Source organism: Megalobrama amblycephala, linkage group LG12, assembly GCF_018812025.1.
Source record: "Megalobrama amblycephala isolate DHTTF-2021 linkage group LG12, ASM1881202v1, whole genome shotgun sequence".
Classification (NCBI taxonomy): domain Eukaryota; kingdom Metazoa; phylum Chordata; class Actinopteri; order Cypriniformes; family Xenocyprididae; genus Megalobrama; species Megalobrama amblycephala.
This window is the reverse complement of record NC_063055.1, coordinates 29,426,383-29,443,998: the sequence shown is the minus strand read 5'-3', so window position 1 is coordinate 29,443,998 and position 17,616 is coordinate 29,426,383. Positions and strand designations below refer to the sequence as shown.

Sequence of the window (17,616 nt, the reverse complement as noted above, 5' to 3'; positions counted from 1 at the left end):
ATTTATTAGCTGTTCATTAGTAAAATTTAAATCACCCACGCGACTTTGTATTATAAGCACATTTGTTTCGTATGCTTTTTGAGGTATGGTCGTGACTCGTGAACATAATTTTTTTTTTCTTTCTTTTTTTCTGAACGCTTCAAATCTTCACAGTGAAATCCAGAGTTCATGAATCGTGTGAACCGGTTCAACCGATACAATGAAAAGATCCGACTCAGAAGACGATTCTTTCACGAATCCGGACACCACTACAAGTCACATGACAGCGACGACAGAGTGAGCGTGAGCTGTACCTGTATCAAAGTACAGAGATTGTGCAGTTTTAGTCGAATCACATTGAAACTTAGTGAGTAACACATTAAAACCGACACAGATCATTTTTGTAATCGTTTTTCTACGTGCGCGATCATACTGTTTTTTTGCACGAAGATCAGGTAGGATTATCATGAAGCACTGCAGGAAACAGAAAGCAAGGAAAAGTGGTCTCTAATCTACACTGCCTTGCTATCTTATTTCTAGCGATAAATAGGTTGTCTTAAGCAATACGTAATTTGATTATTGCTGGCTATTATTGTTACATAATCGGAAAACCTGCTAAAGCTTGGGTTGGGCTGCTTTGATGTCTTTATCTTAAATTATGCTGCCTTCCGGTGCACCTGGGAAACTCGTACCTCCGAGTCGGGCTTTCAAGTCAGAATTTGAAACATAAGACCCTAAAAAAACAAAACAAAAGGAATATATTGTAAACAATAAACAAAGAATATTGGTTAAAATTACTTCTTACTCCTTAAAGCAGTTGGGGAAAAAAGGTAATGCTTTAACTCCCTAAAGAAAAAAAAAAATTACATTATATACACATTACATTATATATATTACATAATATATTAACATAATTTATAATTTGCTTTAATATATTTCAGTGTTTATTATTTTGTAGGTAATTAATTAGTTTTTATTTAGTTTTAATATTTATTTTTTCTCGTTCAGTGTATGTTGCATGGATTTTATTGCGTTTGTGTTTAGCACTGATGTCAGACATGATGTCTGTTTGCTATTTGAAGAGGCTTAATAAAGGTTTACAAACGTGTTGTCTTTTCAGTAAGCTGATCTGTACATCACACCTTTAAAAATAATTTAAATACAGCATGTAAAAATAAAATTTAAAAACTTTGATAAAAATATGATATTATCCATAATAAATATCAGAGCCTCTGCAATGTTTTAAATCGACACGCCCCTTCAAACATTACAGTTAGTGTATGATCTATTTGAATTTCCTCATAAATACAGCTTTGCTCGTTAAATAATAATAAATGTATGTGCTTGGAACATGAATAATGCAATAATGCAAATTTATGGCTTGCAATTACGATATTTCCTACTCCACTTGAAGGGCACATTATTTATCCTGTCATCCTGCATGTTTGTCCACTTCTCTCTTTCACTGCTGTATGTCCTTTCTTCTGTCTGTCTCTCTTGTCCTCTGTTTTAATAGATGAGATTTCTGGGTATCTCTCAGCTCAGTTTGAGGAGACTCAATGCTGTATTCTCCGCAGGCACCATCAGAGGCACCGCAAGCTCAGCCGCTATGAGACTAGTCCAGTTCTGTCACAGAGGCGGCGAGGGGAGCGTCAAAGTTGGGGTGGAGCAGGCAGAAGGTCAGGGGGTCATTGATCTGAAAGCTTTCGACCCCTCCATGCCTTCCACTATGAGAGAGTTTCTAGAAATGGGGCAAAAGGGAATGGACTGTGCTAAGAGGTATAAACCACAAACTCAACAGAGAGCACATACTTTACAGTCACCTGCCAAATAATAGACAGTTATTTTGTCTGATTTATTAAAAAAATAAATAAATAAATAAAATAATAATAATAATAATAATAATAATAATATATATATATATATATATATATATATATATATATATATATATATATATACACACACACTCAGATCTGATACTAGGCCACCGATGGGTGAAATCGAACACTTTCTGCTTTCCGTAGTGACACTCGCAAGATGTTTGCATACTTTATCATAGGTGAAAATGATTAGGTGCAATATTTGTCAAATACACTGGTGTTTCAGATGTTTTCATGAAGCAACAGAAACAATTTTTGTTCAGTACTTTATGTAGTGCTTAATACAGTGTCATAAAGTTCAACATAAGCCTATACTATTTAAATACCAGTAATGTATTTTTTTTTTATCAGTTTTATTTTGATAAACATAACACAATATAACATTAAGATTACATTAATTTTTACTGTTATAAAAGCAAATTTTCTGTCAATAAATTTGAAACACTTCTTTTGGTGAATTTGGCCATTCGTGAAACAGCTGTGTAATCAGAGCTTGTGCAGCTGATTTCGAGCAACTTCAGCTCCTGCCCCAGCAGCGATCAAATTAAGTTCAAGACAAGTTATACAATGTCAAGTGGTGTGACTCCACAAAAACTGAATATTTATGATTATTTAATATTTGTAAAAAGAAAATTACATTAACATTTAGAAAATATTTTCCAAAAAGATAATTTGGTATGTTGGTAAGTTGTAAATTTGGTAAGATGTTATCAAATATATATTATGTATGGAGCGTTTTATGTTATACAAACCCAAATCCCGGAAATGTTGGGACATTTTTAAAATTGGAATAAAATAAAAACTAAAAGACTTTCAGATCACATGAGCCAATATTTTATTCACAATAGAACATAGATAACGAATGTTTAAACAGAAATTTTATCCACTAAATGAGCTCATTTCAAATTTAATGCCTGCTACAGGTCTCAAAAAAGTTGGCACGGAGGCAACAAATGGCTTAAAAAGCAAGACATTTTGAAAAGATTCAGCTGGGAGAACATCTAGCAACTAATTAGGTTAAAGGTGCCCTAGAATCAGAATTTGAATTTACCACGGCATAGTTGAATAACAAGAGTTCAGTACATGGAAATGACATACAGTGAGTTTCAAACCCCATTGTTTCCTCCTCCTTATGTAAATCTCATTTGTTTAAAAGACTTCCGGAAAACACTCGGATCTCAACATAACACCGACTGTTACGTAACAGTCGGGATCATTAATATGTATGACCCCAATATTTGCATAATGCCAGCCCATTCGACGCATTAGACAAGGAAAGGCAGTATTAACGGCTGGATCTGTGCACAGACAAGGTAAGGAAGCAAGAACAACAGCGAAAAATGGCAGATGGAGCAATAATAACTGACATGATCCATGATATCATGATATTTTTAGTGATATTTGTAAATTGTCTTTCTAAATGTTTCATTAGCATGTTGCTAATATACTGTTAAATGTGGTTAAAATTAACATCGTTTCTTACTGTATTCACGGAGACGAGAGTCATCGCTATTTTCATTTTTAAACACGTGCAGTCTGTATAATGCATAAACACAACTTCATTCTTTATAAATCTCTCCAACAGTGTGTAATGTTAGCTTTAGCCACAGATCATAGCCTCAAACTCACACAGAATCAAACGTAACCATCTAAATAAATACTTTACTCACATAATTCGAAGCATGCATACAGCATGCATGACGAACATCTTGTAAAGATCCATTTGAGGGTTATATTAGCTGTGTGAACTTTGTTTATGCGATGTATATATAGTCGAGAGCTCGTGGGGCAGAGGAAGCGCATCTCTTAAAGGGGCCGTGCTGAAAAAATCAGTGCATAGTTAATGATGCCCCAAAATAGGCAGTTAAAAAAATTAATTAAAAAAAATCTATGGGGTATTTTGAGCTGAAACTTCACAGACACATTCAGGGGACACCTAGGACTTATATTACATCTTGTAAAAAAAACAATCTAGGGCACCTTTAATTGATATCAGGTCTGTAAGAAGATTAACTATAAAAGGGATGTCTTAGAGAGGCAGAGTCTCTCAGAAGTAAAGATGGGCAGAGGCTCTCCAATCTGTAAAAGAGTGTGTAAAAAGATTGTGGAAAACTTTAAAAACAATGTTTCTCAACATCAAATGGCAAAGGCTTTGCAAAGCTCATCATCTACAGTGCATAACATCAAAACATTCAGAGAAACTGGAGAAATCTCTGTGTGTAAGGGACAAGGCCGAAGACCTTTATTGGATGCCCATGGTCTTCGGGCCCTCAGACGACACTGCATCACTCATCAGCATGATTGTGTCAATGAAATTACTAAATGGGCCCAGGAATACTTCCAGAAAACACTGTTGGTAAACACAATCTGCTGTGGAAAAGTGTTTTATGGACAGACGAGTCCAAATTTGACATACTTGTTGGAAATCATGGATGCCGAGTCCTCCGGTCTAAAGAGGAGGGAGACCTTCCAGCCTGTTATCAGCATTCAGTTCAAAAGCCAGCATCTCTGATGGTATGGGGGTGCATAAGTGCACACAGTATGGGCAGCTTGCATGATTTGGAAGGCACCATGAATGCTGAAAGGTATATAAAGATTTTAGAGCAACATATGCTCTCCTCCAGATGATGTCTATTTCAGGGAAAGCCTTGTGTATTTCAGCAGGACAATGCAAAACCGCATACTGCAGCTATTACAACAGCACAGCTTCGTCATAGAAGAGTCCGGGTGCTGAATTGGCCTGCCTGCAGTTCAGATCTTTTACCTATAGAGAACATTTGATGCACCATTAAACAAAAAATACGTCAAATATGATCACAAACTCTTCAGCAGCTGGAAACCTACATCAGGCAAGAATGGGGCCAAACTCCAAAACTCCAGAAACTCATAACCTCAATGCCCAGACATCTTCAAACTGTTTTGAAAAGAAGAGATGCTACATCTAGGTAAACATGCCCTTGTCCCAAATATTTTGCGACCTGTAGCAGGCATCAAATTTGAAATGAGCTAATTTTGTGCATACAATTGTAAAGTTTAAACATTTGTTATGTTATCTATGTTCTATTGTGAATAAAATATTGGCTCATGTGATCTGAAAGTCTTTTAGTATTCATTTTATTATTTTTTTTTTTTTTAAAAAACATCCTAACATTTCCGGAATTCGGGTTGTAGAAAACATAAGTTATTCATGTTTATATTACTGTCTCTGTCAGGGCTTTGTCCAGTGGTCAGCATGTGGTGTCACGGTCAGATATCAGGCTGCTCTCCCCTGTGACCGGCCCAGAGAAGGTGGTGTGTGTTGGTATGAATTATAAGGACCACTGCCTGGAGCAAAACGCCCCGATTCCTAGTGAGCCCATCATATTCAGCAAGTTCCCCTCCACCATCACTGGCCCTTATGATGACATCATTCTACCAGAGGAGAGTCAGGTGAGCTCTGGAACTTAATACAGTCTCAAACAGACAGTTTATGTCACATTAACCCAACAACGACACTCGGTACAGAATAACTACTCTATAAGACTGACTCTTGTAATGTCAGCACATTCAGTTTTTTGTTTGCCATATACAACTTCAAAATCTTGTTTTATTCAAAAGTAAATATTGAAGATTTTGTACGTGTTGAATAATACTAGTGTTTTACCTCTGATATGCGAGCTTGTAATCTGTAGTTTCACATTGAGATGGCTCATTTACAGGAAGTGGACTGGGAGGTGGAACTTGCCTTTGTGATTGGACGAAAAGGAAAGCATATTAAGGTAGTAAAAGATTACATGCTTTTTTTTTAAATGTAAAAAAAGACAGTGTTAAAGGGGTGGTTCACTGTGTTTTTTGTTTTGTTTTTGTTTTTCTAGGCTTGATTGTGTTTATTGGGCGCAGATCTTAATGCTTTGTTTAAAAAACAAAAAAAAAAAGGTGGATTTTTCATATATTTTACCTTAATTCTACACCGCTGTCTCCATTGTCATTTGAATGGCCCATTGACTTCCTGGTTCTGTAATAGCCTACCACTCCCTCCGAAATACGTAATGGGCTCAGATTAGTTAGCTGGCCCAGTATATTGTGATTCGCTGAAGCATCTAGCGCATGTCATACGGAAACGCCACAACCCTTACCATTACGGGCAATAGTTGTATGCTTTCAGTGGAAATGTAAATAATGCTGTCTATATTGGCATATCAATTTGAGCCCGAATCAGACCCAGATAGCAGTAATGATGAAGAGGGTCAAGCAGAACCTCTGCAAGCACGGTTTTTAAAGGGTGTTTCTAAATGGTTAGCATTTCCTTTTGTACTTGTGTCAAAGTGTTTAGATATGATGTCACTTGTAAATGTTACTGCTGTTTTACCCTGATTAAAGCTTTACTGTAGCCGAATACTTGACTGAGTAGTAGCATTTTTGTAAAGGTATCGTTTATTTATAGCATGAACAACTGTTTGTCTATGAAGTTTGTTGGTGTTTGTTTGCATTTGCTGGAGAAGTATGCGATAGAATTTAGCTAACTGGCTAGCAAAGCCAAACTGTGTTGGTCTTTGTTTACGTCCTTGATGCAACCAATAAATAGCAACAGAGCTATACATTTAAAAGACATGTACAAACAATAAAACATACTTAGAGTTTGGGGCCAATAAACAGCAGCTTCTGCTTTTAAAGTGGGAACTGCTTCATCTTTCAGTAATAGCCTTTGTGCAAATCCAGCATTGAACTCGTGTAGATTCTGGAAGCTGTCTTCAGCGACGCATCCAGTGTAGACAATAACACTGATTATAATGGGTTATATTATCTTTTGGCGCATTGCACTGCGTGCATCCAGTGTAATCAACTCTTTCGCTTCCATAATGCCATAATGCCGACATGGCCTCGCCCATTTTGTTGCGTATTCCCGTGGGCAGGGTTTATGTTAATTGCAGGGTTTATGATGTCACCAACCCAGGAAGAAGCTTGTTGTAGTCCAAACGGCCATAACTTTAAAAGACAATATCTCCGTTTGCATTGAACTTTCAGCGCTGTAACTTTGCAGATACTGTTTATGCTCAAGCAGCAACATTACACACTAACTAAAGTTAAAAAAGTGAAATCGCATTGAACCACCCCTTTAAGTACATAAAGCGTCAAGTATAATTCAGTCTCCTAGCAGGGACGTCATATACTGTTAATATTGGCATTATCAGAAATAATTATCCCAACCTAATTCATGACGGATAAACGTGTCTCTGTCTCAGGAAGAGGAGGCCTTTTCCTATGTTGCAGGTTTCACTGTTGCGAATGATGTAAGTGCTCGTGATTGGCAGATGAAGCGCAACGGAAAGCAGTGGCTGCTGGGAAAAACATTTGACACGTTTTGTCCACTGGGGCCAGCGCTGGTCACTTCTGAAGCACTGAAAGGTACTTAAAAAGTGCAAAATACAAAAATGTGAAAACAGTAGGACATAAATCATATTTGGGAATTAATACTTGTGATATTATTTCTGGTCTTAAATCAAGTTAATCCTACTCGTTCAAACAGATGTTCATAACCTGGGTATTCGCTGCCTTGTGAATGGGGCCGCAGTTCAGGACAGTAACACCAATCAATTGATCTTCCACATCGAGAAGCTGGTGGCTTGGGTCTCACAGTAAGCAAACTCACTCTGGTTTTAAACGTTTAATGTAATATTTATAAATTTATTAATGTCATAATGCTCTCCAAGGCTGCATTTATTTGATCAGAAACAGTAAAACAGTAATATTGTGAAATATTACAACTTAAAATACAATCCCAAATCAGAAAAAGTTGGGACAGTATGGAAAACACAAATAAAAAAAGAAAGTAGTGATTTCTAAATTTACTTTGGCTTGTATTTCATTGCAGACAATACAACAGCGCATTATTTAATGTGTTCCTCATGATTTTTATTGTTTTTGTTTTCAAAAAAACAAAATTCCTATTTTGGTTCTTGCAACACATTTCAAAAAAAGTTGGAACAGTAAAGCATTTACCATTTTGTAATGTTGCCATTCCTTTTCACAACACTTAAAAGACGTTTAGGGACTGAAGACACCAAGTAATGAAGTGTTTCAGGTATAATTTTGTCCCATTCTTGCTGCAAACAAGTCTTAAGGTGGGCGACAGTACGGGGTCTTCGTTATCGCATTTTGCGCTTCAAAATGTGCCACACATTCTCTATTGGAGACAGGTCGGGACTGCAGGCAGGCCAGTCAAGTACCTGTATCCTCTTCTTCCGCAGCCAGGACTGTGCAGAAAGTGGTTTTGCATTATCTTGTTGAAATATGCATGAACGTCCCAGGAAAAGATGTCTTCTTGAAGGCAGCATATTGTGTTCCAAAATCTCTGTACTTTTCAGCATTAATGGTGCCATCACAGTAGTGTAAGTTACCTTCGCCAAGGGCACTGACACAACCCCATACCATGACAGACCCTGGCTTTTGTACTTGTTGCTGGTAACAGTCTGGATGATCCTTTTCTTCTTTGGTCACGAGCACACAGCGTCCATTTCTCCCCAAAAATACTGATTCATCTGACCACAGTACACGTTTCCACTGTGTGATGGTCCATCCCAGATGCCTCCGAGCCCAGAGAAGTCAACGGCGCTTCTGGACACTGTTAACATAGGGCTTTCTTTTGGCACAATACAGTTTTAACTGTCATTTGTGAATGTAACTACGTATTGTGGTACTTGACAAAGGTTTGCCAAAGTAGTCCTGAGCCCATGTGGTGATATCGCTTCTAGATGAATGACGATTCTTGATGCAGTGCCGCCTGAGGGATCGGAGATCACGGTTGTTCAGCTTAGGCTTGCGTCCTTGTCCTTTATGCACTGAAATTCCTCCACATTCCTTGAATCTTTTAATTATGTTATGCACTGTTGAAGGTGAAATAAGCAAATGTCTTCCTATCATTCTTTGAGGAACATTGTTTTTAAACATTTCAATAATTTTCTCATGTATTTGTTGGCAAACTGGCGATCCTCGGCCCATCTTTGCTCCTAAAGGACTAGACCTTTCTTGGATGCTGCTTTTGTACCAAATCATAATTACAATCACCTGTTGACATCACCTGTTTCAAATCACATTATTTAATAGGGGTGTGACGAGATCTCGTGGCACGAGATCTCGCAAGACTAATATGTGAAGAGATTTCTCGTTGAGGCGAAAAGTAGTCTCGTGATGTTGTTGCCATGACAGAGTGTTAGGATGATTAGGAAAGAATATGCCACCGCTTCGTTTACATTACGCCTCCACTGTCGTTTTGCTTTGTGTTTAAATAAAAAAACATTTAATTCAGTTGGACAACGGTCGCCGCCGCTCCATATTTAAAGAGTTATGCGTGATCGTGAAAGTAAACGCGAGGGCGCATTCAAACGCGATTTCAATACCCCGCATTTTGAAAGCGGCTTTTTTTTTTTTTTTATGCAAATATCTCTCAATATGAAAGCTATTTTAGGCTGGGCAGTGTAGTTGTAACCATCTCTTAGCTCTGTATCAAAGAAAAATTTGGTCTTATTTGCACTTTGAATATTAAGAGAGTGCGATTATGGTTGCACTTATTGTAAAGTGTTACCATAAAAACGAATAACAGTTTTCTCTTAATCTTATTAAGCACAAACAGTAAGGTTTCATTTGTTAACATTAGTTAATGCACTGTGAACTATCATGAACTAACAATGAATAACAATGTTTTTATTAACTAACAAACAGAGATTAATAAATACTGTAGCAAAGATATCGCTCATTGTTAGTTGATGTTCGTTAATACATTAATGTTAATAAATGAGACCTTATTGTAAAGTGTTACCATTTTTATTTATACTGTCTTTATTTCTATGATCAGTTTGTGGAAAGGAGTTCAGTTAGGAGGTCAAAAGTTGTAGAAGCTCATAAATCATGTACAGTAAGATCTGAAGAGACTGAAATCATACAGAAGAGAAGTGAGTCAGTTGATTAGTGTCAAAACCTTTTACATTACTTGAGTATTGTTGTCTTTTACTGCATATGATAATTCATACTCAGAAAGTAGAACTGAAATGACATTCATTACAAGATGATTAGTTAAAACATTTCAAATACACCTGCAGAATATTTTTTCTAGTCATGTATTTTGCCATTGAGGATTTCTTAAAAATAGTGTGTAAAAATCTTGTCTCGTCTCGTGAGATACCCGTCTCGTCACACCCCTATTATTTAACCAATTTACCTGATTACTAGCCCTAAATTGCTCCTGTCCCAACCTTTTTTGGAATGTGTTGCCGGTCTGAATGACAGGAAATGATGTATATTTACAAATGAAATTAAGTTGACCAGACAAAACATTAAATATTTTGTGTTCACATTGTCTGCAATGAAATACAAGTCAAAGTAAATTTAGAAATCACTACTTTCTTTTTTTATTTGTGTTTTCCATACTGTCCCAACTTTTTCTGATTTGGGGTTGTAACTGTTAAAATATAATTTATCCCTGTGATGTCAAAGCTGAATTTTCAGCATCATTACTTCAGTCTTCAGTGTCACATGATCCTCCAGAAATAATTTTAATATGATGATTTGCTGCTCAAGAAACATTTATTATCAGTGTTGAAAGCATAATATTTTTGTAGAAATCGTGAAATTTGTTTGATGAATCTTTGATGAATCTTTAGTTCACAGTAACGTCATTTATTTGAAATAGAAAACTTTTGTAACATTATAAATGTCTTTAATGTCACTTTTGGTCAATTTAATGCATACTCACTGAATAAAAACTAATTTCTTTAAAAAGAAAAAAAAAAACCCTTACTGACCTCAAATTTTGAACAGTAGTGAATATACAGTATAATTTATTGTGTGTGATATGCAAGGTTTTATGGGCTGTTCTGGTCTACATTTTATCTTTCTGTTGCTAAGCATTTATTTAAATTTATTTTATTAATTTAAGTACTTCATCAGTAATGCTTCAATTATTTTTATTATCCAATTATTTCAAATGTATTAAATCATTATTGAATATTCAATTAATGTCCACCATAGAAAAGACAAAATTCTTTAGGTTGTGACTTTTAAGAGTTATTATAAATTTGCTTCTCGACTCATTGTTTTTTCCTGCAGGTTTGTGACTCTTTGTCCTGGCGATGTGTTTTTGACTGGAACTCCTCCAGGTGTGGGAGTATTCAGAAATCCACCTGTGTTTCTAAAGGTGAGGAAAATCAATGTATATTTCAACATTGCTGGGTTAACGTCACAACCCACAATCACTGCACCTGGCAGGCTGTTAACACCAGTTTAGAGCCTTCCCTGAAACCTTTGTTTTGCTACACAGATAAAGTCTGATTTCAAAACCTCTGATTCCCTTCTGTTCAAACAGTCAGAACAGTGTGACTGATGCTGACACAATGAGAACAGCTGAAATGCAGAACAACACAAGACCAGCTGTAATGGCCTCATTGACGTTGCCGTAATGCCAACTTTCACACAAAACCAGAGTTAAAAAAAAGGCAATGGCTTCAGTGTTTAAGATTTCTAATTGGTATTGATTCCAATTCTTCTGACTTATTGTTTTACATCTACTTGAGCTGTTCTTCCAGGCTTTCCTAGTTGTAAAAAGTTACATAGTACACATTTATGTCAACATTTACTACATAAGATTAAAATTTATTTGTTAATATTAATGCACTGTAAGCTAACATGAACATTATTAACATTAACAAAGGTTAATAAATGCTTTGAAACATATATTGCTCATTATTAGTTTGTTAGTTTATGCATTAACTTAAATCAGACCAAATGAAAAAAAAAAAAAAAAAGGTTTCAAATTTCAAAATACAGTTTTTGCAGAGAGAAAAAACACAATGGCATTTTTTTAGAATTTCTATATAATATCCAACTAATATTTTATAAAGTAGTTACTGTAATGTAAGTTACTGTAGATTGTATTATTTAAGGTACACTATATAATTTTGCTAGCCTGACGTGGTCATACTCAATTCTAGTTCGAATATGAGTCCGATACTGCTCCATTGGGCTTTGATTATGGGGGTGTATTTCAACCGATCCAGGAAAGACCTCAATTGGATAGACCTACAACCAATCAGAGCTACAGAGTAAGTGACATATGTTGAGCGACGCATAGTTGTCAACAGAACTCTTCTTAGCGACCATCGGGGCCAGCTGATAAATCAAACTTTTACCGAATCCCGTAGGAAGGACAGCAAAGACATCTTTCCTTGATCGCGGTTCCTCTGTTCCTTTTTTAAAATTAATGCGCTGTCGATATTTTCTATAACGGACGCGATGGCAGAATCTACACATCTCAGTTCTTCAACAGCCATCATTGTTGTAAACTAATTGACCTTTCGCAAAGACCCGCCCCCCTTAGTTACTGTTGCTTTGTCCGACAAGCCGTGGCGCTGTCACGCCACACAGAGTGGAAAATACATCGCGGAGCAAAGAGGAAACTGACAACACATCGACAGACGAGACAGAGCAGGTTACTTATGATATTAAACAAAGTCCCAGCTTTCAAACTGTGTAGTTATTAAAAAAATTCAAACAATAAAAACTGTTTTGTGGCTCTTTAATGGGTTGTGACCATGATCATGACAGATTGCTGTAGCGCCTCAGCTCAAGAGGCTCGTGAACCGATCATCTCTTCCTACTAGTCCATTTATAGCATCAAATAAACATGAATGAACATGAGAATGAATGTTGTTTCAAACGCGGAAAGACGTCAATATGCACAATTTTTCAAGTTTAACTCCACCGAGGTTAATCTTCTAACTCCTGACTGCTTTGTCGGACAAAATGGCGGATGCGGCGTTCTGATTGGTTAGATCGCTTGTCAATCAAACTCCCCAAGCGCTCTTTGATGACGTGGCTGATTACGTTTCTGGTGATAATCTGTCAATCATCGCCCTGACAATGTGATTGGTCCGAACAGTTTCTGTTCGGGCATAATTACTCCTCTACGGATCGAGTCCAGACCGAACTCCCCGACCTCAAAATGTTGTGGGCGGGGCTAAGTTCAGCTGGCATCCAGGCTATAATTTTTGGCCTCTGGCAGTTAAATTAAATTGCATGTGTTTTGCGGAAGAACATCCTTTTTGGTTGTGCTTCGGCTCTGCTCGAAATCGGATAAATGTGGTTTGAGGAAAAAAGAGCACACAGATATGATACAAGGCATCAAATCAGAGCAAATGTGCTTTGCCATTTTGAATTACCCATTTTTTCCTCATTCATTGTGACAACAAACACCTAAGCTTCATGCTGATGACCAGAGCAACGGATGACGTGTGTACGGATGACGTGGCGTGTGCGCCGAATTAAATTTTCAATATCTCGTAAAATCCGTCTTGACAGCTCTAACATATAAAAATAATTATAGGTTTATCAATGTATATTTGGGTACAGAGATGGTTTGGAAGATGGACTTTTCTTTGCACCCTTTCCTTAACATTTTTATTTAATAAAAAATAAATAAAAAATACACTAGCTTTAATAATAGTAATTGCAGAAACACATCAAACCTTCAGAACAGCAGCTGCTGCAACTCTTCATTTAAAAATCAACCTGAATAAAAAGTTTCTTTATCCTTCATTCGTACAAACACTGAGCGTGCAGCACGCCATGCCCAAGAGAAAAGCAGCCGCCACGCCACACGTCATTCACACCAAACATGAGCTTGTTAAGAAAATGACTAACATTAATCTTGTGTGATTAGAAATCCAATTTACACAACAGAAAAGTGTTAGTTCCTTTGGAAAACTGTTGCATTTGACTAATTTGAGTGGCTTTAAATATACTATCACATTTACATTGTTAGATTGTCTGAGATGCTGTTAACAGAAACTCTACTGTCCCCAAAATTATTATATATATTAATATTTAACATGTATATTAAATCTGTGTCCCAGTAGATGTAGTTGGTTTATTTTTCTGAAATAAAAAAGCTGCTAATTTTGTATGAATTGTTCACAAGTGTTGAGTAGTAAAATGTGTTATCCTTTCCCTAAGGCAGCAGATATTATTTTAACATTTATATCATTATATTAACGTATTTACTGAAGGTCAGTATATTGTATTGAAGTAATTTTAATGATCTGTTTCAGAGGGGAGATGTTGTGGAGTGTCAGATTGATGAGATTGGATCGATACGGAACACAGTCGTGTAACAAGATCTTCTACATGGATAAAAGTGCCAATGCAGAATCTAATTATTTCATGTTTTCATAAAACAATGTTTTGTTTTTTTTAGCGGAAAATAAATAAAATAAACATTATGCTCTGGGCCACTTCTTAAAAAGTTATATACAGTACAGTCCAAAAGTTTGGAACCACTAAGATTTTTAATGTTTTTAAAAGAAGTTTCATCTGCTCACCTAGCCTGCATTTATTTGATTAAAAATACAAACAAAACAGTAATATTGTGAAATATTATTCCAATTTAAAACAGCTGTTTTCTATGTCAATATACAGTAAAGTGTAATTTATTCCTGTGATCAAAGCTGAATTTTCAGCATCATTACTTCAGTCTTCAGTGTCACATGATCCTTCAGAAATCATTCTAATATGATGATTTGCTGCTCAGGAAACATTTATGATTATTATCAATGTTGAAAACAGTTATTTACATTTTTATTTAATGATGCTATGATGAATAGAAAGTTCAAAAGAACAGCATTTGTCTGAAATCTAAATCTTTTGTAGCATTATACACTACCGTTCAAAAGTTTGGGGTCAGTAAGAATTTTAATTTTATTTTTGGGGGATAGAAATAAAATTAATCAATACTTTTATTCATCAAGGATGAGTTAAACTGATCAAAAGTGGCAGTAAAGACAATTTATAATGTTAGAAAATATTCTATTTTAAATAAATGCTGTTCTTTTGAACTTTCTATTCATCGAAGAATTTTGAAAAAAAATTTGTACACAACCGTTTTCAACATTGATAATAATAATAAATGTTTCTTGAGCATCACATCATCATATTAGAATTGATTTCTGAAGGATCATGTGACACTGAAGACTGGAGTAATGATGCTGAAAATTCAGCTTTGATCACAGGAATAAATTACACTTTACTGTATATTGACAAAGAAAACAGCTGATTTTAAATTGGAATAATATTTCACAATATTACTGTTTTTGTTTGTATTTTTAATCAAATAAATGCAGGCTTGGTGAGCAGAAGATACTTCTTTTAAAACATTAAAAATTCTTACTGACCCCAAACTTTTGGACTGTACTGTACTGTATAATATATAAATAATTTTATTATCATCACTGAATCAGGCACACATACATTTTTCATAAAGAAATGAATTCCGTGTAAATGTTAAACTTTTCATGCACAGGATACAGAATCTAGTTTCCAGTAGAGGGCATTACTGCCCTTGTGTACGATAGCTTTCACCATTTCTTGTCCACCTATTCTCAGCTTGAGATAGATAGGCTTGGTTCCCAGAAACAATTTTTATGTGTGTATGTGTGTGTGTGTTGAATTGTACTGTCATTCAAACTAAGATGACTAATGCAGGATTCTTATGGAAAACCTTTAAAATTGTGATTATTAAATCTGGAAAATTCATTAAAATAAATAACCATAAAAAGTCTTCAGTGATTGTTGTTGTTGTTGCTGCTATTTTGCTAGTTATGATCAGCTCTAAAATATTTGATCAGCACGCTCCTTGTGCAGCACCGAATAAGCCATTGAACTAGTCCTGATGGGTTACTGAACCAAAGAACCAGTTTGAAATTAACACATCAAAAAGTATGTCTTAAAAATAACCGAAAGAGCCGTTTCTGGCAGTTTTCCTAGGGTTATCCTTTGAAATCATTGATAGTTAAAACCGGCTCGTTTGGTTCTTTTTGAGTTAGACGTGACTGAAAAGCTGACTTTCAACTTTGCCTGTAGGTTTGATTCATTCATATCAAATCTGTTCTTTGGTTCAATAACCCATCTGGACATACTTATAAGCTCATTAGGCGCTATGCAAAGAGCATGCATGCTACAAAAAATATGTACACTGATCAGGCATAACATTTTCCACCAAGGCAGTTTGATTGCTGGTTCAGTTTCAAATCAGTTCTTTGTCATTCGACACCCAAAGCACCAACTCTGAACCAGGAAAAGTGGTTCATAAGTTGCACCAAAACATTGCTGGTCTAGAAGTAAGAACCACTTGTGTCAGGGGCTTTGGGGCGGGGTAAACTTGACCAACAATAAACTTGTGACTGCCATTTTTGAAATAGCAGGTAATCGAGCTAATAGCAGCTCGATTGTAATCTCCGTCTATACAAATTATGGCAAGCTGCACGAACGCAATGGATTTGCCGTGTTTGGATGGCGATGTATGTTCACAAAGCCATAAGCATCAATAGTAACACAACATCTGCCATCGCTGATGGAAGGCTTGTTTGATATGCATCGGAGCTGCGCGGACCGATCGGCATGTGACATCGGAGTGCCGTGGGTCCGCAGGAGCATTTGCAGAGAATACGATTCCTTGTACTTTTCGATCGCTCTCGCGGTGCTTTGATGTCGTGCCACGATCGGTCTGCGAGAAGCCAATGCATCTCGAACAAGCTTGGTGTGTTTGTGTTTGCCACTGCTGCGCTAGCATTGCTTAGAGTCATTACAGTGATGTAAGACCTGGCTTTATTCTGGCTCTCTAGCAAGTGGAAAGGCAAACCGGTTCTTAGAAGGCTTGTCAGTTGAACCAACTCTGAACTGGCACTAGCACCAGCTCTGAACTAGCTCCCGGTTTGTGCTGTTGGAAAAGGGGTAATTATGACCACTGACAGTTGAAGTGAATAACATTGATTATCTCTTCATCATGGCACCTGTTAGTGGGTGGGATATATTAGGCAGCAAGTGAATATTCTGTCCTCAAAGTTGATGTGTTGGAAGCAGGAAAAATGGGCAAGCGTAAGGATTTGAGCGAGTTTGACAAGGGATAAATTGTGATGGCTAGATGACTGGGTCAGAGCATCTCCAAAACTGCAGCTCTTGTGGGGTGTTCCTGGTCTGCAGTGGTCAGTATCTATCAAAAGTGGTCCAAGGAAGGAACAGTGGTGAACCGGCAACAGGGTAATGGGCGGCCAAGGCTCACTGATGCACGTGGGGAATGAAGGCTGATCCATGTGGTCCATTCCAACTCACAAGCTACTGTAGCTCAAATTCTTAAAAAAAGGTGTCAGAACACACAGTGCATCACAGTTTGTTGCGTATGGGGCTGCATAGCTGCAGACCAGTCAGGGTGCCCATGCTGACCCCTGTCCACCCACATGGACCATGGAGCAATGGAAGAAGGTGGCCTGGTCTGATAAATCGTGTTTTTTCTTCTACATCACGTGGATGGCCGGGTGCGTGTGCGTCACTTTCCTGGGGAATACATGGCACCAGGATGCACTATGGGAAGAAGACAAGCCAGCAGAGGCAGTGTGATGCTTTGGGCAATGTTCTGCTGGAAAACCTTTGGTCCTGCCATCCATGTGGATGTTACTTTGACACATACCACCTACCTAAGCATTGGTGCAGACCATGTCCACCCTTTCACAGAAACGGTATTCCCTGGTGGCAGGATAATGCACCCTACCACAAAGCAAAAATGGTCCAGGAATGGTTTGAGGAGCACAACGAGTTTAAGGTGCTGACTTGGCCTGCAAATTTCACCGATCTCAATTAATTCGAGCATCTGTGGGATGTGCTTAACAAACAAGTAAGATCCATGGAGGCCCCACCTCACAATTTACAAGACTTAAACGATCTGCTGCTAACATCT

General features: G+C 37.0%; 1 protein-coding gene across 5 annotated transcripts; it reads left to right on the top strand.

Moving 5' to 3' along the window:
- The first annotated feature begins 153 nt into the window (after positions 1-153).
- fahd2a (fumarylacetoacetate hydrolase domain containing 2A) lies at positions 154-14,110 on the top strand. 5 transcript variants are annotated; one of them, XM_048210471.1, is made up of 8 exons: positions 154-346; positions 1,557-1,758; positions 5,075-5,291; positions 5,561-5,620; positions 7,085-7,247; positions 7,369-7,477; positions 10,944-11,031; positions 13,940-14,110. In XM_048210471.1, exons 1-8 carry the CDS (start codon positions 169-171, stop codon positions 14,000-14,002), a joined length of 1,080 nt encoding a protein of 359 aa, XP_048066428.1. In that variant the 5' UTR covers positions 154-168; the 3' UTR covers positions 14,003-14,110. The 5 variants fall into 5 exon arrangements, with proteins under 5 accessions (XP_048066428.1, XP_048066429.1, XP_048066431.1 ...); XM_048210472.1 differs by lacking the exon at positions 13,940-14,110 and adding an exon at positions 11,200-11,479; XM_048210474.1 differs by having other exon boundaries at positions 240-346; positions 1,496-1,758.
- The last annotated feature ends 3,506 nt before the right edge of the window (positions 14,111-17,616 follow it).

Excerpts from the sequence above, each read along its gene's own strand:
- fahd2a (XM_048210471.1), top strand. The coding sequence starts at position 169 with ATGAATCGTGTGAACCGGTTCAACCGATACAATGAAAAGATCCGACTC. Across the intron at positions 7,248-7,368 it reads CACTTCTGAAGCACTGAAAG|ATGTTCATAACCTGGGTATT; the intron begins GTACTTAAAAAG and ends TCGTTCAAACAG. Across the intron at positions 11,032-13,939 it reads ATCCACCTGTGTTTCTAAAG|AGGGGAGATGTTGTGGAGTG; the intron begins GTGAGGAAAATC and ends GATCTGTTTCAG.